The 24,198-nt window shown below is 44.6% G+C and overlaps 1 protein-coding gene across 7 annotated transcripts in view; it reads right to left on the bottom strand.

Moving 5' to 3' along the window:
• Positions 1-7,751: 7,751 nt before the first annotated feature.
• The window catches only part of LOC145351190 (butyrophilin-like protein 1), a 52,182-nt gene continuing 35,735 nt past the window's right edge, over positions 7,752-24,198 (bottom strand). For all 7 annotated transcript variants that reach the window (XM_080200873.1, XM_080200878.1, XM_080200874.1 and 4 more), the window contains 4 exons: positions 22,845-23,180; positions 19,421-19,705; positions 15,804-15,919; positions 7,752-14,479 (listed from right to left, as the gene is read on the bottom strand). In XM_080200873.1, the coding sequence (XP_080056999.1) occupies positions 15,828-15,919; positions 19,421-19,705; positions 22,845-23,180 (713 nt within the window). In that variant the 3' untranslated portion in view covers positions 7,752-14,479; positions 15,804-15,827. The remainder of the gene's footprint in view (positions 14,480-15,803; positions 15,920-19,420; positions 19,706-22,844; positions 23,181-24,198) is intronic.

The raw sequence follows: 24,198 nt of genomic DNA, 5'->3' as shown, positions 1-24,198 counted from the left end.
AGACAATGACCATTTCCAGCAAGAGAGTACCTAACTATCTCCCTTTATCCTGAGAGTCATTATTGACCAGAAACTGAACTGAACTAACTGTACAAATACTGTGGCAGGTCAGTGGCTGGGAATTCTGCATAAAGTACCTCACATCCTGACACCCAAAACCTGTCCACAATTTGCAATAAAAAGTCTGACAACACCAGGTTTTAGTCCAACCTATTTATTTGACAATATACTCACTAGCTTTCGGGGTTAGCCCCTTCGTCAGGTGAATGGAGAGTTCTGGCCTCAGACAGAGCATATAAAGCACAGACAGTTTAGAGATTACTGATTAGAATGCGAATCCTTACACCTAACCTGCTGTTCAAGACCTGAAGTGGCTGATAATGTGAGTGGAAGGAGCACTGATCACATAAGAACATAAGAAATAGGAGCAGGAGTAGGCCATCTAGCCCTTCGAGCCTGCCCCGCCATTCAATAAGATCATGGCTGATCTGTCGTGGCTCAGTTCCACTTTCCCGCCCTCTCCCCATAACCCTTAATCCCTTCTCTTATCAAAAACCCATCAACCCGCTTCTTAAAAATATTTAGCGAGGCAGCCTCCACCACTTCAACGGGCAGAGAATTCCAGAGATTCACCACCCTTTGAGTGAAGAAGTTCCTCCTCAACTCCGTTCTAAACCGCCTCCCCTTTATCTTGAGGCTGTGCCCCCTAGTCCTACTGTCTTTTTTGAGCGGGAAGAGTCTCTCCACCTCTATCCTATCCATCCCATTCATCATCTTATACGTCTCAATGAGATCTCCCCTCATTCTTCTAAACTCTAACGAGTACAAGCCTAGTTTATTCAGCCTCTCCTCATAGCTCAATCCCCTCAACTCCGGTATCAGCCTAGTAAACCTCCTCTGCACTCCCTCCAGGGCCAAAATATCCTTGCGCAGGTGCGGCGCCCAAAACTGCACACAGTACTCCAGCTGCGGCCTCACCAATGCCCTATACAGCTGCAGCAAGACCTCCCTACTTTTATATTCAATCCCCCTCGCTATGAAGGCCAGCATCCCATTCGCCTTCCTGACCACCTGCTGCACCTGCAAGCTGGGTTTTTGCGACTCATGCACAAGGACCCCGAGGTCCCTCTGCACCGTCGCCTGCTGCAGTTTTTCGCCACGTAAGTAATAGTCCTTCCTACCATTCTTCCTACCAAAGTGGACCACCTCACACTTGCCAACATTAAATTCCATTTGCCATTTCCTGGCCCATTCGCCCAGCCTATCTAGATCCTTCTGCAGACTCTCCACACCCTCCGCACAATTTGCCGTTCCCCCAATCTTGGTGTCATCAGCAAATTTCGACACCCTGCACTCGGTTCCCTCCTCCAGATCATCTATATAAATGGTAAATAGTATTGTCTCCAGACAGTACAGTAAGTGAGGTTTTGCAAACCCAGGCAAGTCACGGGGGTTACAGATAGTGCAACGTGAACCCAAGATCCCTGTTGAGACCGTCCTCATGTGTGCGGAACTTGGATATCAGTCTCTGTTCAGCGACTCTGTGCTGTCGTGTGTCGTGAAGGCCGCCTTGGAGAATGCTTACCCGAAGGTCAGAGGCTGAATGCCCATGACCACTGAAGTGTTCGCCAACAGGAAGGGAACAGTCTTGCCTGGTGACTGTCGAGCGATGTTCATTCATCCGTTGTCGTAGCGTCTGCATGGTCTCCCCAATGTACCATGCTTCGGGACATCCTTTCTTGCAACGTATCAGGTAGACAATGTTGGCCGAGTTGCAAGAGTATTTACCATGTACCTGGTGGACGGTATTCTCACGTGTGATGATGGTATCCATGTCGATGATCCGGCATGTCTTGCAGAGGTTGCTGTGGCAGGGTTGTGTGGTATTGTGGTCACTGTTCTCCTGAAGGCTGTGTAGTTTGCTGCGAACAATGGTCTGTTTGAGGTTGTGTGGTTGTCTGAAAGCAAGAAGTGGGGGTGTGGGGATTGCCCTGGCGAGATGTTCGTCTTCATCAATGATATGTTGAAGACTCCGGAGAAGATGTCGTAGCTTCTCCGCTCCGGGGAAGTACTGGACGACGAAGGGTACTCTGTCCACTGTGTCCCGTGTTTGCCTTCTGAGGAGATCGGTGCGGTTTTTCGCTGTGGTGCATCGGAACTGCCGATCTATGAGTCGAGCACCATATCCTGTTCTTATGAGGGCATCTTTCAGGGTCTGGAGGTTTCCACCCTAAACATGTTAAAGAAGCCATTCCCTATGGACAAGCCCTCCGTATACACAGGATTTGCTCAGATGAGGAGGATCGTGACAGACACCTCCAGACCCTGAAAGATGCCCCTTTTGCCTGGCACCCTTCTTAAACAACGGCGTAACATTAGCTGTTTTCCAATCCTCCGGCACTTACCCTAGTGAGTCATTTGGATCATACCTGAAGTGAAATATCCAATGCTTACCCTAGTCAAGTTCAAATTGCAAAACGTATGGTCTAGATTAACTTCACAAAATACCTTGGATTTTCTGACCTGGATTATAACAATAAATACTGACAGCCTATCCAATACCTCCTCCTCACCAATTTTAAACACTTCTGGCAACTGAATTTCCATCTCTTTCACCATGTCCTGTCCCAGCTCGTACCTTCTTCCTTAGTAAAGACAGATGAAAAAATCATCTATCTAACACCTCAGTCATGCCCTAGCCTCCATGTGTAAATCCCCTATTTCATTCCTAATATTAACCCCCCCCCCTTCCTTTTAACCACCCTTTTCTGTTTATATGCCTTTCAAAGACTTTGGGATTCCCCTTTATGTTGGCTGTCATTCTCTTTGTTTTTTAAAATTCCTTTGTCACCATCCTTCTGAACCTTCTATATTCTGCCATTCAGCCTGGCTCCTAACTGTATTATCCATCAGACATTTGTTGTAAGCTCTGTATCTTATTTAATCTAATTTTTATCACCTTTGTCATCAAAGGGTTCCGCCTTGGTCTGCTCTAACTTTCCCTTTCAAGAGAAACATACCTTGACTGTGCTTGAACTCTCTCTTCTTTGGAGGTAGTGCACTGTTTAGCCATCATTTTTCCCGTCAACCTTTAACTCCAACTTATTCAGCCCAGATCCGTTCTTACTCCATTGAAATTGGCTTTTACCATTTAATTACTCTTACTCTGCATTGTTTTTAGTCCTTTCCCATATTCAGTCTAAACCCTTTGATACAATGATCACTGTTCCTTAAATGTTCTCCTGCTGATGCTGAATCCATTTGGTCCCCCTCATTCCCAAGAACCAGCTTTAGCAGAGCTTCCTTTCTCATTAGGTTGGAAACCCACCGCTGAAGAAACTTTTCCTGAAACTCTCAAAGCTCTTGACTCTCTCTCTGCCCTCTTACACTTCTACTATTAAAATATATCGTTGGACAACTAGAGTCCCCATTATAACTATTCTATAATTCTTGCACCTCTCTGAAACTTCTTGCAAATTTGTTCCTCTTCATCCTTTCCATTATTCAGTGGATTGGTGAGCTCCAAGCACAGATTGCCATGTGGAAATGTAATGTTATGGCTATAACGGAGACCTGGCTCAAAAAATAGCAAAAAATATTCCTGGATACAAGCTGATCAAGCAAAATAGGAAAGGAAGAAAAGGTATTGATTAAGGAGAGCATTACAGTGCTGGGGGACCAGGAACAAGAGAATATATTTGACTCTAGCTAAGGAACAGAAGCTGCAATTTTACTCTGAGCCGCACTCATACAAAATCATAGAAACCCTACAAGCCCAGAAGGAGGCCATTCGGCCCATCGAGTCCACACTGACAACAATCCCACCAAGGCCTTATCCGTGCAACCTAACATATTTACTCAGCTAATCACTCTAACCTACGCATTCTAGGACACTAAGGGGCAATTTAGCATAGCCACCTAACCCACTCAAATCATATTGTCAACTTAACCTAAAATGTCTAAAGACACTGGCCAGGTGTGACCATCACACAAAGTTTAACACCCAATCACATGAGGAAAGCTGGCCAAAAGCTTGTGCAAAGGAACGTCTTAAAATAGGCTGAGAGCTTTAGGGAGGAAATTCCAGGAATAAGCACGCAGGCCGGAGGTATAGCCACCAATGAGGAAGTAATGAATACTGGAGGCTTCACAAGATTTAAGGTTACGTTAAGTGGATTGGCCATACTAAATTGTCGCTTGGTGTCCAAAGATGTGTAGGTTAGGGGGACTAGCAGGGTAATAGGTGGGTTTACAGGGATAATGCGGGTTTGGCCTGGATAAGATGCTCTTTTGGAGAGTCGGTGGAGACTCGATGGACTGAGTGGCCTCCTCATGCACTGCAGGGATTCTATGATTCAATGAAGATCCTAGAATTGTAGAAGCAAAGACATCTCACAGGATGGTGGTATTGGAGGAGATTACAGCAACAGAGAGAGGTGAGGCTTAGGATGGACTTGAAAACAAAGGTGATAATTTAAAAATCAAGATCAGTGAGACAAGTCATTGCAAGAATGATCGGCAAATAAGAGTTGATATGAGTTAAGATACAAGGATACTAGAAAAATACTGCAGATGCTGGAAATCTGAAATAAAAACAGAAAATGCTAGATAAACTCAGCGGGTCTGGCAGTGTCTGTGGAGAGAGAAACTGAGTCAGTGTCTCCAATTCCAATGAAGAGTCATATTGAACTGGAAATGTGAACTCTGTTCCTCTCGCCACAGAAGCTGCAGACATGCTGAATTTATCCAACACTTCCTATTTTTATTTCAGATATCCAGCATCAGCAGTATTTTGTTTCTAAAGAATGAGGCGATTTGGAGCGATGTGTAACGCAATTAGACAACTTCAGTTGGGTTCCTCACACTAACTCACTTCACAAATGCTGACAAACGAGTATTTCAATGGCTGAGGTCACACCCAACCCCCCACCGGCAAAACAACCAAGAATTCAAAACTCGACATGGAACAAAAATCATTGCTGAACAAGGGGTTATGACAGAAGAGGCAGTTTCATAGTGACTGAACATTGTAACTGCTTTCCATTGCTTTTGGTTGCTGGATTTTTATTGGTGTTTTTGAGACATTCTGCAATTCACATTGTCCTGTGGAAACTGAAAGCCAATGATTTGACTTTAGGATGAGCATAATAATGAGGTAGTCAGAGAGTGCAGTGGGACATGATGTTGCCATGGTTTCCACCGGAGTAACATCAATAACCAGCAGTTAAAATACCCTGGAGGAATGAAAAAGCTGCCACACATAACTTTAAAAGGGCCGGAGGCTCTTAAGATGCAAAAATTTTATTCAGTTGGGGCCCCACCCTTTCGAGAAACTGTTGATACATATCAAAGAGTATTGCACTTTATCATCTGAGCCACATTGATGGAGGAAACCCACAGGTCAGTACGGCAAGTGTGAAAAGAAGTCATTTCAGAGATGGCCGATTGAAGTGCATTCTTCCCAGTGAAGAAACTACCCTGAATATCTGACTTCAGAAATCAAATGTTTTAGGAAATTACTTTTAATTCAGAAATTGAATCTTAATGTAAAGAAATGGAATTCTAGAAAGGTCCTGTGGTACAATAGGTACAAATGTCCTTGTCTCTGAGCCGAAAGTTCCAGGTTTGTGTCCCACTCCAGGACAAATAATGCGGTCAAATGAGTTGAATATCAACAGAAAAGGCTGGATAAACCTGCAGGTCTCATCAAATCCCTACAATGCAGAAGGAGACCATTCGGCCCATAGAGTCTGTACCAACCACAATCCCACCCAGGCCCTTTTCCCGTAACCCTCATTTACCCTGCTAAGCCCCCTGACACTAAGGGGCAATTTAGCAAGACCAATCCAACTAACCCGCACATCTTTGGACTGTGGGAGGAAACCAGAGCACCCGGCAGATACCCACACCAACATGGGTGGAATGTGCATTCTCCGCACAGAGAGGGGCCAGAATTGAACCCAGGTTCTTGGTGCTGAGAGGCAGCAGTATTAACCACTGTGCCACCCCACAGATATGCCAGATGCCCATGCCATCTAGCAGCATCTATGGAAAGAGAAACAGAGTTAACATTTTGAATCTGTGTCACTCTCCTACAGAAATGAAGGATAGAAATGTAATGAATTAGAATTGGATAGGAGGGTGGAGGGGGTGGGGCAGAATAGAAGGTATGGGGTAGATCAGAGCTAAGGAGAGATTGACAAAAATATCATGGACATAAGACAAAGGAAGTATTAATGGTAGTATTAAAGACTGAAAATGGTGCTGATAGTGGCATAAAGTTAAGGTAACCTTATTTCTGGTTTTTAAGATCCACAGTACTTTGTTTTACTTTAACTCTGTGTCCTCTCATTTTCAATCTGTCAATGAGCAGGTACGGTATCTGTCCAGACCCGTCATGATTCTGAATACTTCTGTCCCTCTGTCCTGATGAAGAATTCTATCATGCTACGGCTGTTGTTCCTTAAAGGACCCCACACAGCAAAATTATTACTTAATCCCTTCTGACTGCACAATACCACATCTAGGAGAGCATGTTCCCTAGCTGCTTCCTGAATGTACTGGTCTAAAAGAAACTCTCCATTCACCTGACGAAGAGGCAGTCCCCTCGAAAGCTTGTGAGTATTATCAAATAAAACGGTTGGACTAAAACCTGGTGTTGTCAGACTTTTTACTGTACTAAAAGAAACATCCAGAATTCCAGGAATTCATCCACCACAGTATTATTGCCAATTTGGCTGACCCAGTCAATTAAAGTTATCCATGGTTATTGCAACATCCTTGTTACATACAGCTCTAATTTCCGACTCAAAGTCATCCCCAAACTTGCTACTGCTCTTTGGAGGCCTACGGAAAACGCCCAAAAATGTTTTGCACCTCTTGTTTCCTCTTAGCTCCACACAGACTGATTCAACATCTAGATTTCCTCAGCCAATATCCTCTCTCTCTCTCTCTCTATTGCTTTGACTTCATCTTTAACTAATAATGCCGCCCATCTCCTTTCCCTTTCTGCCTGTCCCCTGGTACATTCAATTCTCAGCCTTGGTCACCCTGCAGGCATGTTTCTGTAATTGCAATCATATTGCAACCATGTATATCGCCTCACTTAATTTGTCAATATTAATTTAAGATCCAGCTTAAATTAATATTGACAAATTAACAGTGTGAGGCGATATACATGGGTGTAATATGATTGCAACACCTGTCTCCAGAAATCCCTCTTTTGTTATCTCGCTATACACACTCCTTTTACTATATATATATTCTATATATGTCAAGGTGAAAAGAAATTTCTTCACCCAGAGAGGGGTGAATCTGTGGAATTCACTACCACAGAAAGTAGACGAAGCCAAGGCATTGTGTGATTGATATTACTGAGGGACCGATATCTCACTTGCCGTTGCATACAGTTGACCAGAGGAACATTATATTAACTCAAGTTATTAACAGAAGAGGGAGCTTTGAGCTGCATCCCGCTCACTGTGTGGGAGTGTTTAATGAAGCGAAGTTGAGGCAACCGTTTTGTACAGCAAGAAAAAGTCTTCGAAAGGACACCTTCCCACAAATTGCACATGACTTTGCAGATTCCAGATAAGCTCAGGCCGGATGAAAGCTGCATCCCAGATACAGACTGAAGACTTGGGAATTGGAAAGACAGAGCAATGGATGATAATAACACTGCACAATTCATATTCAATGTCCTGCTACAAGATTCTGCAACCAATGTCCCCCCATGAATCTGGGACGAGAAATTGATTGAGAGTATTTTATTGTTATTCATAAATTATTTAAAAGAGTTTGATTTTTACATATTAAAATGGTCTTAATACAATTCAACAACTGGCACTGACTTATAATTTACTTCAAGGCACAACAGGTTAGATTGAAAGACAATGAATAAACCTGGTCAGGTGGCCAAGAACACTGGAAGATGCTATCCTGTAACCAGAGGGAGAGGCTGCTCAGTTCCAGATGACTCTCCAGCACAGGCAGAGGCACATTCACCTCCTTCAGAGATCCTCCTGCTTCTGGTTTTGACTACCTCCGGGTGAGATGTCTCTGCAAATGGAGCTACAATAATTCACCAGCTGGAGACCTCTCTGAATTGGTGAGCGTGGAGCAGGCCAGCTTTCTTCATTAGTCCAAGTCTTGCAGCTTTGTTTGGCCTATCATAGCTTGGAGTCAAGGCACCTAACCCAATAAACTTTGGCACTTGTAGCAAGTTGAGGAATGCATAGAACATCATGTTCAATTGCTGGCGTGACGGCCTCAACCAGGGCACAACACACCACTCACCTTCCAACACTCACTTCATAGCTGCCTCCTGCTATTTAGCTGCTACATATTGTACAGATTACCTTCCTATCACATTATGACAAACATCAATATGTACATGTGTGCTGTATTAACTGTAAAACAAAATAAACAATTCCCTGCGCTATTGTAGAAGCCACATATCCAGTAATTGGGATTGAAATGTTGGAAAGGTCTGTTCAGTCATTGTGATTAGGAATTTTCTACTCAATCAGAATATACTCTGATCTGATTCAACAATGTTCCCTGGTTATTTTTATTTGTTGATGGGATGTGGATGTTGCTAGCTAAGCCAGCATTTATTGCCCATTCCCAATTGCCCTCGAATGCAACGTCACCATGAAAGTATCCTGTGACCGACAAGGGATAAATCTTTATGCCTGCCCATTACTGGAGTACTGACCAGACCCCCACTAACTTGCTTAATTATGTTAACTCAGTGGGCCCGATTTTGGATTTAAAATAATTTAAGCTTGTATGGTCATTAACAACTGGACCTTTGTCATGTAGCACAGGGCAACGCTTTCTAAGAATGGCTATTAAGAACAGGCTCAACAATACTGTGATGGCAGTTCCAGAGAAGCTATGGAACAGCAAAGTTAAACTAGTTCCCTCTGACAAAATAACTGGATTATCATATAAAGGAAAACACAACTTCGTTAAGGGGAGGAAGACAAATTAATCTGCCTTTAACTCGATTATCTTCACCCGAGGCAGGCAGCTCTTGTTATGGGATGCTTGTCCTATATTGACCATTACAGGGTTTAAGTAGCTCTGTGATTAATGGGAAACAAAAACTCTTAAAGCCAAACCACACAGATGTGACCTCAGTTAACACCCAGTTGACTTTAAGCAAGAATGTGTTCAGTGAAAATCAAATTATTATTGAAAACATCCACTATCGATAGTGTGGAATGTCTGTCCAGAGAAACGGTCACAGAAACTGGAAGACAATGGTGTTGGGGAATTACTACACGCCTGTGGGCTCAGGGTACCTCCTTTCTTCCAACAGGAACATCATCTCCACACAGTGAGAGAGCCTGAACATTCTTTGTATTCCAGTTCTCATCACCCTCTGTTGTGATAATGTTCAAAATCTTTGGTTTGATATGTAACAGGCTGTTACATATGAATGGGAGGAATCTGTCTTGCCCCCTACAGAAGCGAAATAATGCCAATTCTGGAAAACCGAAATAAACACTGTGACCTGAAAAGTTAATGCTGTTTCAGATGCTGCCTGACCTGCCGAGTTTTCCCAGCACTTTCTTTAATTCGTTCAGCCCCTTAGGTATGTTCCACAACCTACCTCCAGACATCTAACTTCATCTCATATCCCCTAATACATGTGGCTGGCAAAAATCTATCAACCTCAGGTTTAAAGTTACCAATGATCCACCATCAATTTCAGTTTGCAGAACTTCAGAGTTCCAAACTTTATCATTTCAATTAGTTTTTAACAATGAGTTTTCTAATTCCACTTCGGGAAAGTCTGACATTAATTTTACAATATACCACAAATCCTGGTCTCCCCAACCAGCAAAAATAGTTTGTCTTCATCTGTTCTCCTGAATATATTAAAAACTTTGATTAACCAACCATGTAGACTTCTAAATCCCAGCAAAAACAACACTAGTTTATGTAATCTTATCTTGTAATTTGAAGTCCAGCTGTTATTCTGGTTAATCTACTCTACTCCCTCCAAGGGTCATTTTATATCTCCCCCTAAGGTGCGATGCCAAGAGATGCTCATAATAACTCCAGATGTGGTCTGATTGGGGTTTTGTGTAGCTGAAGCATCGCCTTGACCCTCTTGTATTCTAGTCCTCGAGATAGAAGGTCAATATTTTATTAGCCATTATTATTACCTCTGTCATTGAAGGTGAGTGAAGATAATGGCTGGCTGTTCATGGCACCCCACCCCCTTCCCCCCCCAACCCAGGATTCCCAGTGGCGTGGGGGTGGAGTCAGTTGGAAACCCCACTGATAGCAGTGGGACCAGAAGACCCCACCAATGGCATGCCAACTCCTGCCACAGGAAATATGGCACAGGAAGGCCAGGGAATCACCCAATGTTTTCATCACTGTTTGTAAACAATATACCTCAAAAACTGATGAATGGATTTCAGTGAACTTGGTACACAGATAGAGTACGGTCCAAGGAACGACTGATAACAAAGGTATGGATCAGAATTCTGGATCTGTTCACATTGAGAGATTGGGTCAAATTGACTTTTAAGTAGGTACTTAGAATATGGTTGTTTGTTTTAGAGCCCTATGGATTATCTCTGCCACTGTGGGGCAATTTGTCACAGCTGTGAAAAGGTGAGCAGAGTTTTCAAAGCAGTTTGTTGGAGGCGGGTTGGTCTGAAGCCTCTTTGGGTGAAAGCTTCTTTATACAAAGACTTATTTTGTCAGCTTTGTAGATACAAAGCTACAACCAAGCCAGGGAAAAGACTGGAGAAGAGCTGTGTAATTGTCATAATGTTAACACAGCAGGGGTCTCTACAAATACCCTTTTCCTTTGTCATTCATTTTCTGTACCTGTTCATGCCACTCCAATGATCTATGTAGCTGGACACCCAAATCTCTTTGGACTGCCACTGTTTTCAGCTTGTCTGTATTCTATCCAGAGTGAATGACTTTTCACCATTTGCATCTCAGCCAGTTCCAGAGTGAATGACTTCATATTAGCCAATACTGAAATCCACTTACCACCGTTCTGCCATTTACTTAATCTGTCACCATCTCTTTGTAATTTTATGCCTCCATGTATATGACTTAAAATGTCATTTTGCTTTACGACATTCGGATTTGTGGATTTTTGTTCCACTGTCTAAATCATTAATAAATATGGTGAATTTCTGTGACTACAACACCCATCCTTGTGGAACAGCATTCAAAACATCCTGAAAGTTGGAACTTTATCCCTATTATCCCTACTGTCTCCCTAGCCCATTCTCTCCTTATCTCCCTAGCCCATTATCTCTACTCTCTTCTTCCCAACACTTGGTTAATTTCTTAACCATGGTAATAATTTTCTTTCCATTTCATAATCTTCAACTTTGGCCAATAGCCTCTTATGAGGGACTTAATCAAATGCTTTCTGGAAGTCCATATAAATCACTTCCACTCCATTACCTGCTTCTGGTTCTGATATATGGAGCCAAGACCCAGGTGTGACCCATAGCCTAATCTTGGGATACAGGTGAATTTACTGTGTAAATGGGGAGGGTCTAAATTAGTACTCGGTGGGTGAGCACTTACAGAACAGTGCGATTAGAAACAACAACAGCAGGAAGAAAGAGAACTGAATAGCCTCACAGTATAAAACACTGAAGCATTCAAGTTGCCTATTGTAGTGCAGTGAGACAGTCCTAAGCTTATGAAGAGATGCTAGCCTGACAGTAAGCAATATACAACACAGTACAGTGACACAGCTTTGCACCAAATAACATGCAGGAGCACAGGGCAAGTTAATGAGCTCAAAGTTACCAAAGAGCCTTACACAGTAGACCTAAATTAACCAAGTGCTTATTTACTGCAGAACAGAAAATACAATCTATAGAACAGCCAGAAGTATTAATGGAACGGAAGAGGACAAGGAATGAAGCAACACTGAATAGGATGAGACTTCAAGGCCAGTGCAGTCAATTGCTCCCATTCCCAATGGTTGAGAGTGTGTGGGGACAGTCTTAGGATAAGGGGTTGACGATTTAGGATTGAAATGCAAAGGGGGTTCTCTCAAAGGGTTGTAATTTTTTCTAATTCTCTTCTTCAAAGGGTGCTTAGGCATTGAGAATATTCAAGCCTAAGACTTTGGACACTAAGGGAATCAATGGATATGGGAATGGCCTGTGATGTAGATGTCTGGTTATGTCTTATTGAATAGTGGAGCAGGTTCAAGGGGCTATATGATTCCAGTTCTTATCCATTTAACAGTAGAATGGTTATAGCAGTGTTTCACATTCTCTGCTCTTCATTTCCAATGGGAGCCTGTTACAGCAGCAGAGTGAAGCTCACACTTCAGCTACAAACATTACAAAAACACAGTGCAGTCATTCAGGCAACATTTCACAAACCTCCTCTCCCTCTTCACACAGTAAGGTTTACAAAATGGAAAGTCACATTTTAAACACTTTGTTTGCACTATGTGGACCCAAATATTCCATTTGAAGACCTACTGCTTTGTATGTCATCAAAGTAAATTAGTAACCTGGAAGTGTTAATGTTAATTATATTATTAAAGACACATGGGTGAAGGGCAGTGTTTAACTAAATACCTCAAGCACTTATAAATAGAGACCACTCTCTGCTGCATTGCTCTCCTGTGTTCACAGCTGGGTATCCTTGGAGAGGGAGCAGGCGATGTTGCTGTCACACTTCAGGCCATCTGCAACTGGTGAGTCCTGCAATAGCTGGAGTGTTTCCTCAGCCACAAAATGACATTTTAATTTAATTTGGTGGGGTTCCTTTAAAAATATTCTCCTATGTTATAGTGTCCCTTTAAGGGGTTATCCCTTTAATTTGACTATTTGTTAACAGAGTACTGAAAGCAGAGATGGCTAGGACAGAGGGGTGTGAGGTAGAAAGCAGACATTCTAAATGCTGTGTTCTGTAAATAAACCTATTGCAAAGAGAAGTACTGATGTCTAGTTTCAGGCTTTACCAGCTAGCTTGGGACCCAGTTGCCAGCTGTGTGTGAAGAGGTCGAGGCTTATGAGCACCAGATAGTGAGACTGGACAAGGAGAATATAAACTAAGCAGCTCTAGGCCACTTTACACACTATCGAAAGAGAAGATGATGTGTTGTTAAGCAGCTCAACAATTTTAACAGCAGTATGCAATACTGACATAGAAAACTAACCAGACCTTGAAATACAGCATTACTCCTGGGAGCTGGTAAGGGTGTAAGGAAAGAATGTTAGAAATACTCAGTCTGGCAGCTGTTTGTGATTATTAAATTAAATTATTGTTGTACACAGACTAGTTTGGCCACAGCTGGAGTCCTGGGCCCAATCCTGATCACTGTTTACTTGTCATACCCAAGGCACTGGGACCAATTCTACAATTCACAGAGTGGCAGTGGAGTTGAATTAGAAAGTTAACTCAATGCCAATAACCAGAAAAAAGATCACCCGACTCCCTTCCTTCTTAACAGAACAAATGTAATAAGGTTTTTAAAAAAAAGTTCTGAAGATAGAAGGTAAAAACATTCTTGCCTCTGGCTGAATGGCTATCAGTTAGAGTAGTCATTAAGAGTGAGATGTTAGGAAAACACTTCTTGGCTCAGGAGTTGGTGTTTGCTCCAGGAAGTATCCTAGGTTGAGACCACTGCATCTTTCTGGGGAATGGTAAATGTGAAACAGAAAAAGCTGCATGGTTTTAGGGAGATGAAGGAGTGTGGGATTTGGCATGACTGGCTTAGTGTGTACAAGCCACCTCCTGTGTTAGAAAGATTTAGCAGCGATTCCCACAGTATGGAAAGATTAAGTTAATCTAACATTTAGAGAATTAAGCACCATGGCTCTCGTGTCAGAGGAAAATGAAATGCTCAGGATTGGACGTGTTAGGAATGTAGGACCTCTATCCTAGAGCTTGCCAGGGTAGTCTGAGTCAAGGAGAATTTTCTCCCACTATTTAATTTAGTTAGCTTATTCTATGTCCTGGGGAGAACAGAATAAGTTGTGTTGAGTCCACAACAGTGCAAACACCACTTTAACTGGGATGATTCAAATCAAATTCTCAACAAACTAAACAAAAGAGTAATGTAACCAAGATGCCAGTTATAAAGTGGAAATACACCCGTTAGCACAAAGCACATTGTTTAAGCAGCAAAAATTCCTGATTGTAAATGAATTAGATTTGAACTTCAGTGCGAGAAGCAGGGTTAGTGCTGAAGCTCAGACACAGTGCTGGAACCACACTGTAAAGTGCAAAATCAATCATTTTGTTCCAAAAAGGCACTAATTTCTGTGAAGAGGTGCACTCAGGAGGGTGAAGCGCTGAAACTCTGTTGGTTCTGGTGTCTTCCAATAGGAAAGAGAACAAGTCTTTGTGTACAGGGTCAAAAAAAAAATCTTTTCACCCGCTGCAGTAGATCTTGCGTTCACACCAGGTAGATCCTTTAAACCAACAGAGCCTTCAGTGATAAACACATGGGGGGAACCTGGCAATGAGAACAAGGTTTAATATTCATTCCGTTTTATCCAAATACAACATGTGGAGTAGGGTAGTGTCTCAATACAGGGAATAGGAATATGGATTTTTCTAATTATATTACGTTTATATAATCACATCATGTCCCTTACAGAACATTATGATATTGAACATTTGATCTCATATACTAAACCACACCAAAGGTTACTATGCTAAATAAGAGTTCATGGTATAGGTGGTAGGTTATATGTTAGCAAGTACAGAGGATTGGTTAGCTAAGCAGAGAGTATGGATAAATGAGTCTTTTTTGGGTTGGCAAGATGTGATGAGTGAAGATCCACAGGGACCTCAACTGTTTACAATTTATCAATGACTTGGATGAAGACACCGAATGTATGGTTGTTAAATCTGTGAGGTAGGAAAGGAAAACAGGGGGTTAAGGGATTTGTTAAGGCAGATGGAGAGAAACAATGTTCTCTGGTTGGGGTTGTGGGGGAAGAATCCAAAACAAGGGAACAAAACCTTAAAATGAATACTAGCCACTCAGAAGTGACGTGTCCTTACAGCTCTCCCCTAGTTTCAGAGCCATAGAGGTTTACAGCCTTCAGCCCAACATGCACCCCGCCCCCCCAGACTTTTCTTGAGCCCTAAGCTCGTCCCAATTGCTCACATTTGGCCCATATCCCTCTATATCCCTCTTACCCATGTAACTGTCTAAATGCTTTTTAAAAGACAAAATTGTACCCGCCTCTATGAGTACCTCCGGCAGCTTGTTCCAGGCACCACCCTCTGTATGAAAAAATTGCCCCTCTGGACACTTTTGTATCTCTCCCCTCTCACCTTAAACCTATGCCCTCTAGTTTTAGACTCCCCTATATTTGGGAAAAGATCTTGATTATCTAGCTGATCTATGTCCCTCATTATTTTGTAGACCTCTGTAAGGTCACCCCTAAGCCTCCTATGCACCAGAGATAAAAGTCCCAATCTATCCAGCCTCTCCTTATAACTCAAACCATGAAGTCCCGGTAGCAGCCTAGTAAATCTTTTCTGCACTCTTTCTAGTTTAATGATGACATGGAGATGCTGGTGTTGGACTGGCGTGGGCACAGTAAGAAGTCTCACAACGCCACGTTAAAGTCCAACAGGTTTATTTGGAATCACGAGAGGGTTATGGACCCCCACGCATGGGATATGAAGCTGGTGAATAGATGTGAAATAGAAATCAGTCATTGTCTGACTGAATGGTAGAGTAAGGTTAATGGACTGAATGGCTTTCTCCTGCTGCTGTGAGCAGCTGAAGCTACAGAAGGATTTGGAATGGACACTGCACCTACCTGCAAGCACCTTTTTCCATCTGGTCACCAACTCCAGTAAACTGAAACAGCCAAAAGTATAGACAGGACAATGGTCCCAGCCGTACCGATTACAATATTCCACGGTGATCCTGCAACTGCGGAGAAGGGGGGGGGAAAGAGAAATACTCTTTGTCATTTCAACATTAAACAGTGGCAGAAGTTAAACTCTGAATACCTGCTGTTTGCTAAATCGGGAGTTAGAGCAACTCGAGAACTGAATATTGTAACCTCAACCCAACTCCACATTCATGGGTTAACCAGCCCTCACTTTCCATACCAACTGGCTGGTGGTTTGTTTTTAGGAAGTGTACCAGAGTTGAGTCTGTTCTGTATGGTCCAGCTGTGCTCCTATAACTTCATGCAAAAATTGGATGATGCAATGGTAATTGTTTCAGTTACTGCTCAAACTGCTGCCCTCTTTACCGCGCTCCATCAGCAGCTTTAACTTTAGTATTAGTTTAATATTTTAATGGGATATTAATACCCCAGCTGATCATATGCCAACTCCCACCAAGATCCATTCACTGTCCTTACTGTGCTCGCTGACCTACTTCTGCTAACACCTCCAGGCCCCCCCAGCACCCGTCCCCATCTACTTAACCACGCCCAGTTCCACAAGGCTTCATGATCTCGGCACTCCTCCAATCCCTGGACTCGTGGGGAAAAGAAAGCATATCGCTTGCTTGCCTTCGTTGCCCGGGGCATCGAGTATAAAAGTTGGCAAATTATGTTACAGTTGTTTAAAACGTTGGTTTGGCCACATTTGGAATACTGTGTCCAATTCTGGTCCCCACACTGCCAGAAGGACGTGGTGGCTTTGGTGGGAGTACAGAAAAGATTTACCAGGATGTTGCCTGGTATGGAGGGTATTAGCTATGAGGAGGGATTGAATAAACTGGGATTGTTCTCCCTGGAAAGATGGAGGCTGAGGAACGGCCTGATAGGAGTTTATAAAATGAGGAGCACAGATAAGGTGAACAGTCTAAAGCTTTTTCCCAGTGAAGAAATGACAATTACAAGGGGGCACAAGTTCAAGATAAGGGGTGAAAGGTTCAGTGGAAATGTGCAGGGCGGGGGGGAGTTTTTTTACACAGAGATTGGTGGGAGCCTGGAATGCACTGCCAAGTGAGGTGGTTGAGGCAGATACGTTAGCCACATTTAAGACTTACCTGGATAGACACATGAACAGGTGGGGAATAGAAGGATACAGATGGTTGGTCTAAACAGGACAATGTGATCAGCGTTGGTTTGGTGGGCCGAAGTGCCTGTTCCTGTCCTAAACTGTTCTTTGTTCCTTCAGCAATCTTTTGGTGGTGCAGCCTTCACTATAAGGCCCTACGTTCTGTAAACATCTCAGTCTTTTATACTTCTCTCTCTTCTCCACGGGATGCTCCGTTAAATAGCTAAACTTTTGAGTATCTGGCTTTAATGCCTCAATCCTTGGGCACATGTTAAACTTTGTTGGAGGACCTTCCTGTGGGGATCTTCCACAACCCCATGTCAAACATGGTTTTCTTCCCAGCATCCTTCTCTACATTTGTCCCTTCACCTGTCACTCTGTTTCAGTAGGAGAAAGCAGGACCCTGGTTAGAGGCCAGCCGCCCACTCCCACTGGTCCTGATAATCAAGACCTGAAGCTGAACTCAACCACAGGGCAGCGCGGTGGCACAGTGGTTAGCACTGCTGCCTCACAGCACCAGGGACACAGGTTCAATTCCCAGCTTTGGTCACTGACTTTGTGGAGACTGCACATTCTCCCTGTGTCTGTATGGGTTTCCTCTGGGTGCTCCGGTTTCCTCCCACAGTCCAAAGACGTGCGGGTTAGGTTGATTGGCCGTGCTAAATTGTCCCTTAGTGTATCTGAACAGGCGCCGGAGTGTGGTGACTAGGGAACATTCACAGTAACTTCATTGCAGTGTTAATGTAAACCTACTTGTGACATATAAATAAAGTTTAGTTCAGTTTGAGTGGGCGTGCACCAAGCTGCCATTGTGTCCTCTCCCCTTCTCCACTCCCTCTATCCTCTTCCTTTTCAAAAGGGAATTAGGACTGGTGGAATTGAGACAATTACAGGAAAAAACACTGTCTTCAACACTGCTCCTTCCCCACGTATAAAAAACATCCTTGTTGCTGCCATTTATATCCAGTAATTACAGTATCGGAACAGAATATAGCCTTAAAGCTTCTCAAATTGCTCCACAATTCAATTAAATTACAGATAACACATACATTTAACTAATTTTCTGACTTTTCTCCATATGCCTCACAACCCTTCACCTTCCTGGAATGAACTTCCTCACATTGAACTCAATCAGTAACCTTTTTACTCACTGAGTTTGACTTTGTAACTTTCTGCCTCTATTCACAGTTCACTGTGGCCTCTTTGTATCGTCAGCAACCTTGGATACACAATGTTCTTGCTGAGTATTTGTACCTCCTCTGGTACACAACGGGAACCAACAAACAGTTGACAAACTCCACTTTGATGTGATTCAGTCCAGCCGCTGAACGGGGGGGGGGGGGGGGGGGGGTGCAGAGAAAGTGGACACATTTCAGACACTGTGAAAGATATGGGGCCCGATTCTCCCATCCCGGTGCTCATGTTTCTTGGCGCATCGGGATGGGAGGATCGCGTGTCGGCAATTTCGCGGGATTCACGCGTGTGTTCCTGATGCTGTCGGGACCACGCTGGAAACCAGCAGAAGGAGCGGTAAGTCATTTAAATTTATTTTTCATGCATTTTAAATGTCATTATCAGGCCCAGCATGAATTCTCCGGGCCTGATAGCGCCTCCCACCCCTAATTCAAGAATTTGGTCCGGCGGGATTTAGAGTAGCTCTCCACTTGCGGGGAACTAGTGGGAGACTCTGCAGGGTTAAAGGGGGGGTGGGGGGGGGGGGGGGGGAGAATCAGGGCCCCCAGGGGGTTGAGCATAAGGCTGTGGTGCCCAAGCCCAGGAGACAGCTTGGCATTGCCCACCAGGCATCGGGCAGTGCCAAGGGGGCGAGGCCAAGGGCAAGCCTTTTGTGTGTGGGGTCAAGGGACAGGGCCTATTGTAAAGAGGACCTGGGAAGGGGGGGGGGATGATCAGTGGGGGTGAGGGGTCCTGCTGTCATTCTGCATTGGGATTGATCGGGCCTGGGAGAAGGCCAGTGATTGAGCAGTAGGGGCGGGGGGATGTCAGCCTCCTTAGGGGACTGTCACTGTTTGGAGGTGGAGGGCTTGAGATCAGGGTGCTCTGGAACGGGAGGGGTGGTGGGGGGGGGGGGGGGGTCAGGTATTGCCGAGGAAGGCTTGTGGGAGCTGCGATCAGGCCATGGAGCGGCTGGGGGTGCAGCACTGCAGGGATCCCGGGCTGGCCAGTGAATGGGAGTCTGACAGATGGGGGTCACTGTGCACGCGCAGGGTTCCGGAGTCTAGCATGAGTAGGCCCCGCCTCCCCCGCGCTTTTAATGATATTTACGACTGTGACCTCTGCAAAGATTCGAGACTGAAGCTGCACTAAAAATACAATCGTGATTGACACCAGTTTTCTTGCCAACTCAGCATTTAAGAATTTTTTTTGGGCGAATCGGGCCCATATCTTCTATACTTACTCACAACGACATAGACAACCGAGAGTGACTTGTTCAAATGGCGGTCCATTACAGTGCAGGTGTAATTGCTGATCAGTCCACGGCCTATCCTGACTGCACTCCTAATGTGGATTGTCCCATCTGTGCTGTTGGTTCTTTCTGTCTGCACATCCTCAGTCAGCCGTACGCCAAGCCCATTCTCCCAGGTAACAGTTGGCTCTGGGAACCATCCACATGATTCACAGACCAACATGGGGACACCCTCGTCAGTAACGTAGGAGTGGATGACTGGCTGCTCACCGATAACTGTGAGGGAAGAGAAAACATCTGTGATGGAGTACACACTTACCAGGAAAGCCCCTTTCTTCCAGCACCCCTTTAACTCCAGCTCTCCGCAGCCCCGGGACCTTTTCAACATGACCCCATTCCCACACATCCATCCCAACCAAGGACCCCTTGAACACAACTTGCAAAACCCCTGGGACCAGGCGAACATAGAATCCCTATCGTAGAGAAGGAGGCCATTCAGCCCATCGAGTCTGCACCGACCACAATCCCACCCAGGCCCTATTCCCTGAAACCTTACTTATTTCCCCTTGTTAACCCGTGACACTAAGGGTAATTTAGCATTGTCAATGCACCTAACTAGCATGTCTTTCACACTGTGGGAGGAAACAGGAGCACCCAGAGAAACCCATGCAGACACGTGGAGAATGTGCAGACCGTACATAGACAGTGACCCAAGCCAGGAATCAAATCTGAATTCCTAGCGCTGTGAGGCAGTAGTGCTAACTACTGTGCTGCCCTTACCTAACATGGCAGCCCACTACCTAACGATCCCTTTAATATGGCCTCCACCACCCCAGGGAGGCCCACAGCATGGGTTCCGTCCTTCCATTACTTTAAGGGGTCACTGGATACTAACAGTGTTCAAAGTCCACATGTTCTTTAACACCAGCTCTCCCACTCCCCACCCAGTGACCTTTAACCATCAGACACCCACAGCCTGGAGTGTGTACATTATATTACAGAAGAAATACTGGAGACTAACACAAACTGGTTAACAAGTGTAATGGATTTACATTACACAGTCTCGTGTTTCATATCAAGTGCTTGTAATAAATCATAAGAGATAGCCATTTAGTCCACCATATCTGTGCCAGCCCTTTGAGAGGACAACCAATTCATCCCACTCTTCTATTCTTTCCTCATAGCTTCGCAAACTTCCATTTTTATCCAACTTTCGTTCAAATGCCGCAACTGAATCTGCTTCCATCAGATTTTTTTTGCCATTTCAGGCAGCAGATTCCAGTTCACAACAAGATGCTGTGTGAAAGGATCTCTCCTCACCTTGCCATGTCTGCAGTCATTAAGCAGTTCAGTCACATTTCTAGTCAGATGAAAAGGAGTTTGCGTTTTAAACCTCTGATGGAATGTAGCAGCAAAACGGATTAAAGAAAGAATGAAAGACCTGAACCATTGGATATGTCATGTCTCAACGTGACCCCATTAGATGGAGATGTACACTAATACAGCCTCCAGCTGGCAACTCCATATCCTAACTCCAATGTGTTTAGTTTCTTCAATTGAAAGTTTTAGAAGTTGAAAATACAGCAGGAGCTTTTGTATAAAATGGATAAGCAAAGCCATGGAAAATTCCAGGATGAAAGTTATTTGTGACACTGAGTATCCGTATCTGTACTTACTACCATTTAAATAACTTCTCTTAGCAGCAAGCAGAAGTAGCTACAGGAATAGGTACGGCCATTAAAATGCTGCAGAAGGGAGAGTTTTAGATTCCTGGAGCACTGGGACTGGCATGGGTGAAGTAGCATTTGTACGAGCTGGACTGGCTGCAGCGGAACAGATCCGGGAACAATTTCCTTGTGGAGCAATTTGTTTGTGCTGTTGGGGAACTTGGCAAGGGTGTGGGAAGCAGACGGAAATACCAGAGAGGAATATCAAACTGTACAGAACACTGGGAGAGACAGACAGCACTATAGCAGGAGATTGTAAGCCATTCAGTGTGTTCAGAATAAGGGAGAGAGTAACAAAGATTAAATCAGGGCTGCTGTTGATGAATGTGAATGTGCAGAGTGTGGTCGATGAGATTGGTGAGTTACAGGTGCAGATGACCACATGTAGGCCTGGCTTTACCTGGTTCAAAGGCAGTAGGATTGGATAAAAAAAATACTGCATTAAAGGTGTTTAGAAAAGGAAGAAAGATGGGGGGGGGATGGTGGGGGAAACGGCAGGATTAATTAAGTAAGATACTACAGTGTGGAGAGACATCAAGAGGATCAAAGACCAAGGGCAGAATTTTATTGGAAAAGGCAAAGTCATTGAGTGTCTTTAAGACAGAGATAGGTAGGTTCCTGATTAATGTGAGGGATCAGGGGTTATGGGGAAAAGGCAGGAAAATGGGGATGAGAAAAAAGTCAGCCATAATTGAATGGTGGAGCAGACTCAATGGGCCAAGTGACCTAATTCTGCTCCTATGTCTTACAGTCACCCATCAATGGGCCGGCAAAATCGCCTAACAGTCGAGAATCAGAATCGCCTGATTTCCCGGCTCTCGTGATCTTACGGGAGTCGGAATTCCGGCAAGGTCAGCCTCTCCAGTGAGGGGCTGAATAATGTATTTAAATTTATTGAAGTGAAGATTTGCATCTGTTTAGTCAGTCTGGCTATCAATCCTGCGGCCTTTCTGCCCTCAGTGGGGGGGGAGGTTCTCTCCGGCGAGAAAATACCTGCTCCCCACCAATGGGGAACAGTCATGTTGGCCTTGCTGGTGGAAGCGGAGGCACTGAGGGCCCCCTGGTGAGGCTGAGAACAAGGTGGGGGGGGGGGGGGGGGTGCCAGCCTGGCACCTTAATAATGCCCACTGGGCACCACTGAGAAACAATAGCAGCCGTGTCTGTCACCTATAAGATGCACCGCAGGGGGTCACCACCGCTTTAGAGGCAGCAGCTTACAAACCCACAACCACTACCATCTGGAAGGGCAAGGGAACACCCCCACCTGCAAAAGTTCCCCTCCAAGCCACTCATCATCCTGACTTGAAAATATATCGGCATTACTTCACTGTCACTGGGTCAAAATCCTGGAATGCTCTCCGTACCAGCACTGTGGATGTACCCACACCTCAGGGACTGCAACGGTTCAAGAAGGCAACTCAGCACCACCTTCGGGAGGATAACTGGAAATGGGCAACAAACACTGGCCAAGCCAGCGACGCCCACGTCCCATCATGATATTTAGAAAGGCTGATGTCGGTATAAATTCTAAGTACGAGAACCATTCAGTGTAGGTCACACACTGCTGCTTTTTGGCTTCCTATTCACTTGTGGTTTGTGATAGGAGGCATGTGACAGGGGGAGCTGGGGGGGGACAGGGGGCCATAATCATGCACACAATATGATTGAGGGTATTTACTTCCTCCTACCTCTTACATCCACAGCAACTGTTATCTCATTGCTTTGGGATTGACTAGTGACAGAGAGTCTGTACAGTCCTGAGTCAGACAGAGTCACATTCTTCAATCTCAGGGACACATTCCCATTCCGGATCTCACGGATATGGACCTCAGCTCTGTGTCGATATCTGGGGTCTAGATGACCCAGGCTGCTGTAATTATAGATTATCACCATAGTCTCCATCTTCATCCAGTAGAAAGCAATGGCTCTGGATTCATCCACAGGATGGTAACTGCAGCTAATAAGAAGATCTCTTCCAGGCTTCACTGTGATTTGGTCCTTCTCACAGTTAACCTTCAAATCATCTGTAACAAACATGGCATCAGATCACTGCTCAGTTTTAACCAGGGCCTCAGATATTAACAAACGTGAGAGAGCTGGATTAACATCAGTACAGATACAGTCAGTAACACAGGGTGCTGGGGGGGAAGAGAGGTTACTGAGTGACAGTGTGAGGGAGCTGGATTAACATCAGTACAGATACAGTCAGTAACACAGGGTGCTTGGGGGGCGAGGGGTTAGTGAGTGACAGTGTGAGGGAGCTGGATTAACATCAGTACAGATACAGTCAGTAACACAGGGTGCTGGGGTGGGAGAGAGGGGTTACTGAGTGACAGTGTGAGGGAGCTGGATTAACATCAGTACAGATACAGTCAGTAACACAGGGTGCTGGGGGAGAGAGGGGTTACTGAGTGACAGTGTGAGGGAGCTGGATTAACATCAGTAGAGATACAGTCAGTAACACAGGGTGCTGGGGGGGAGAGAGGGGTTACTGAGTGACCGTGTGAGGGAGCTGGATTAACATCAGTACAGATACAGTCAGTAACACAAGGGGTTAGGGGGAACAGGGGTTACTGAGTGACAGTGTGAGGGAGCTGGATTAACATCAGTACAGATACAGTCAGTGACACAGTGATCTGCACTCTCCTGTATGTTTTGGAGATACGGACAACCTACAGCAAGCATCCCAAAGCACTGGATAAGTGTTACCCACATCGCCTTCTCAGCATCTTTCAAATTCAGTGGCAAGAAATATGGTCCAACAGCATCGTTCTCTCCCATATGCCGTGCGTTGTGGTGTTAATCACCCAGAACCAGCTCCGCTGAGTGGGACACGCTGTTTGTGTATCTGACAGTAGGTTCTCAAAGCCACTGTTCCACCTGGAGCTGAGTCCCAGCAGGAGACTGCGGGGAGGACATCACAAACATTTTCAAGCATACCTGAAGTGATGAAACATACCCACCCGCTCATGGGAGGTCCTGTCAAATATCCAAGCAAAATGTCAAAGGTTCATTCAGGATTGTGTAGAGGTGAAGTTGAGG

Source organism: Carcharhinus amblyrhynchos, chromosome 12 (genome assembly GCF_965287045.1).
Source record: "Carcharhinus amblyrhynchos chromosome 12, sCarAmb.v2.hapA, whole genome shotgun sequence".
NCBI lineage: Eukaryota > Metazoa > Chordata > Chondrichthyes > Carcharhiniformes > Carcharhinidae > Carcharhinus > Carcharhinus amblyrhynchos.
Note: the sequence above shows the minus strand (reverse complement) of the source record. Positions and strands in the feature narration are given on the sequence as shown.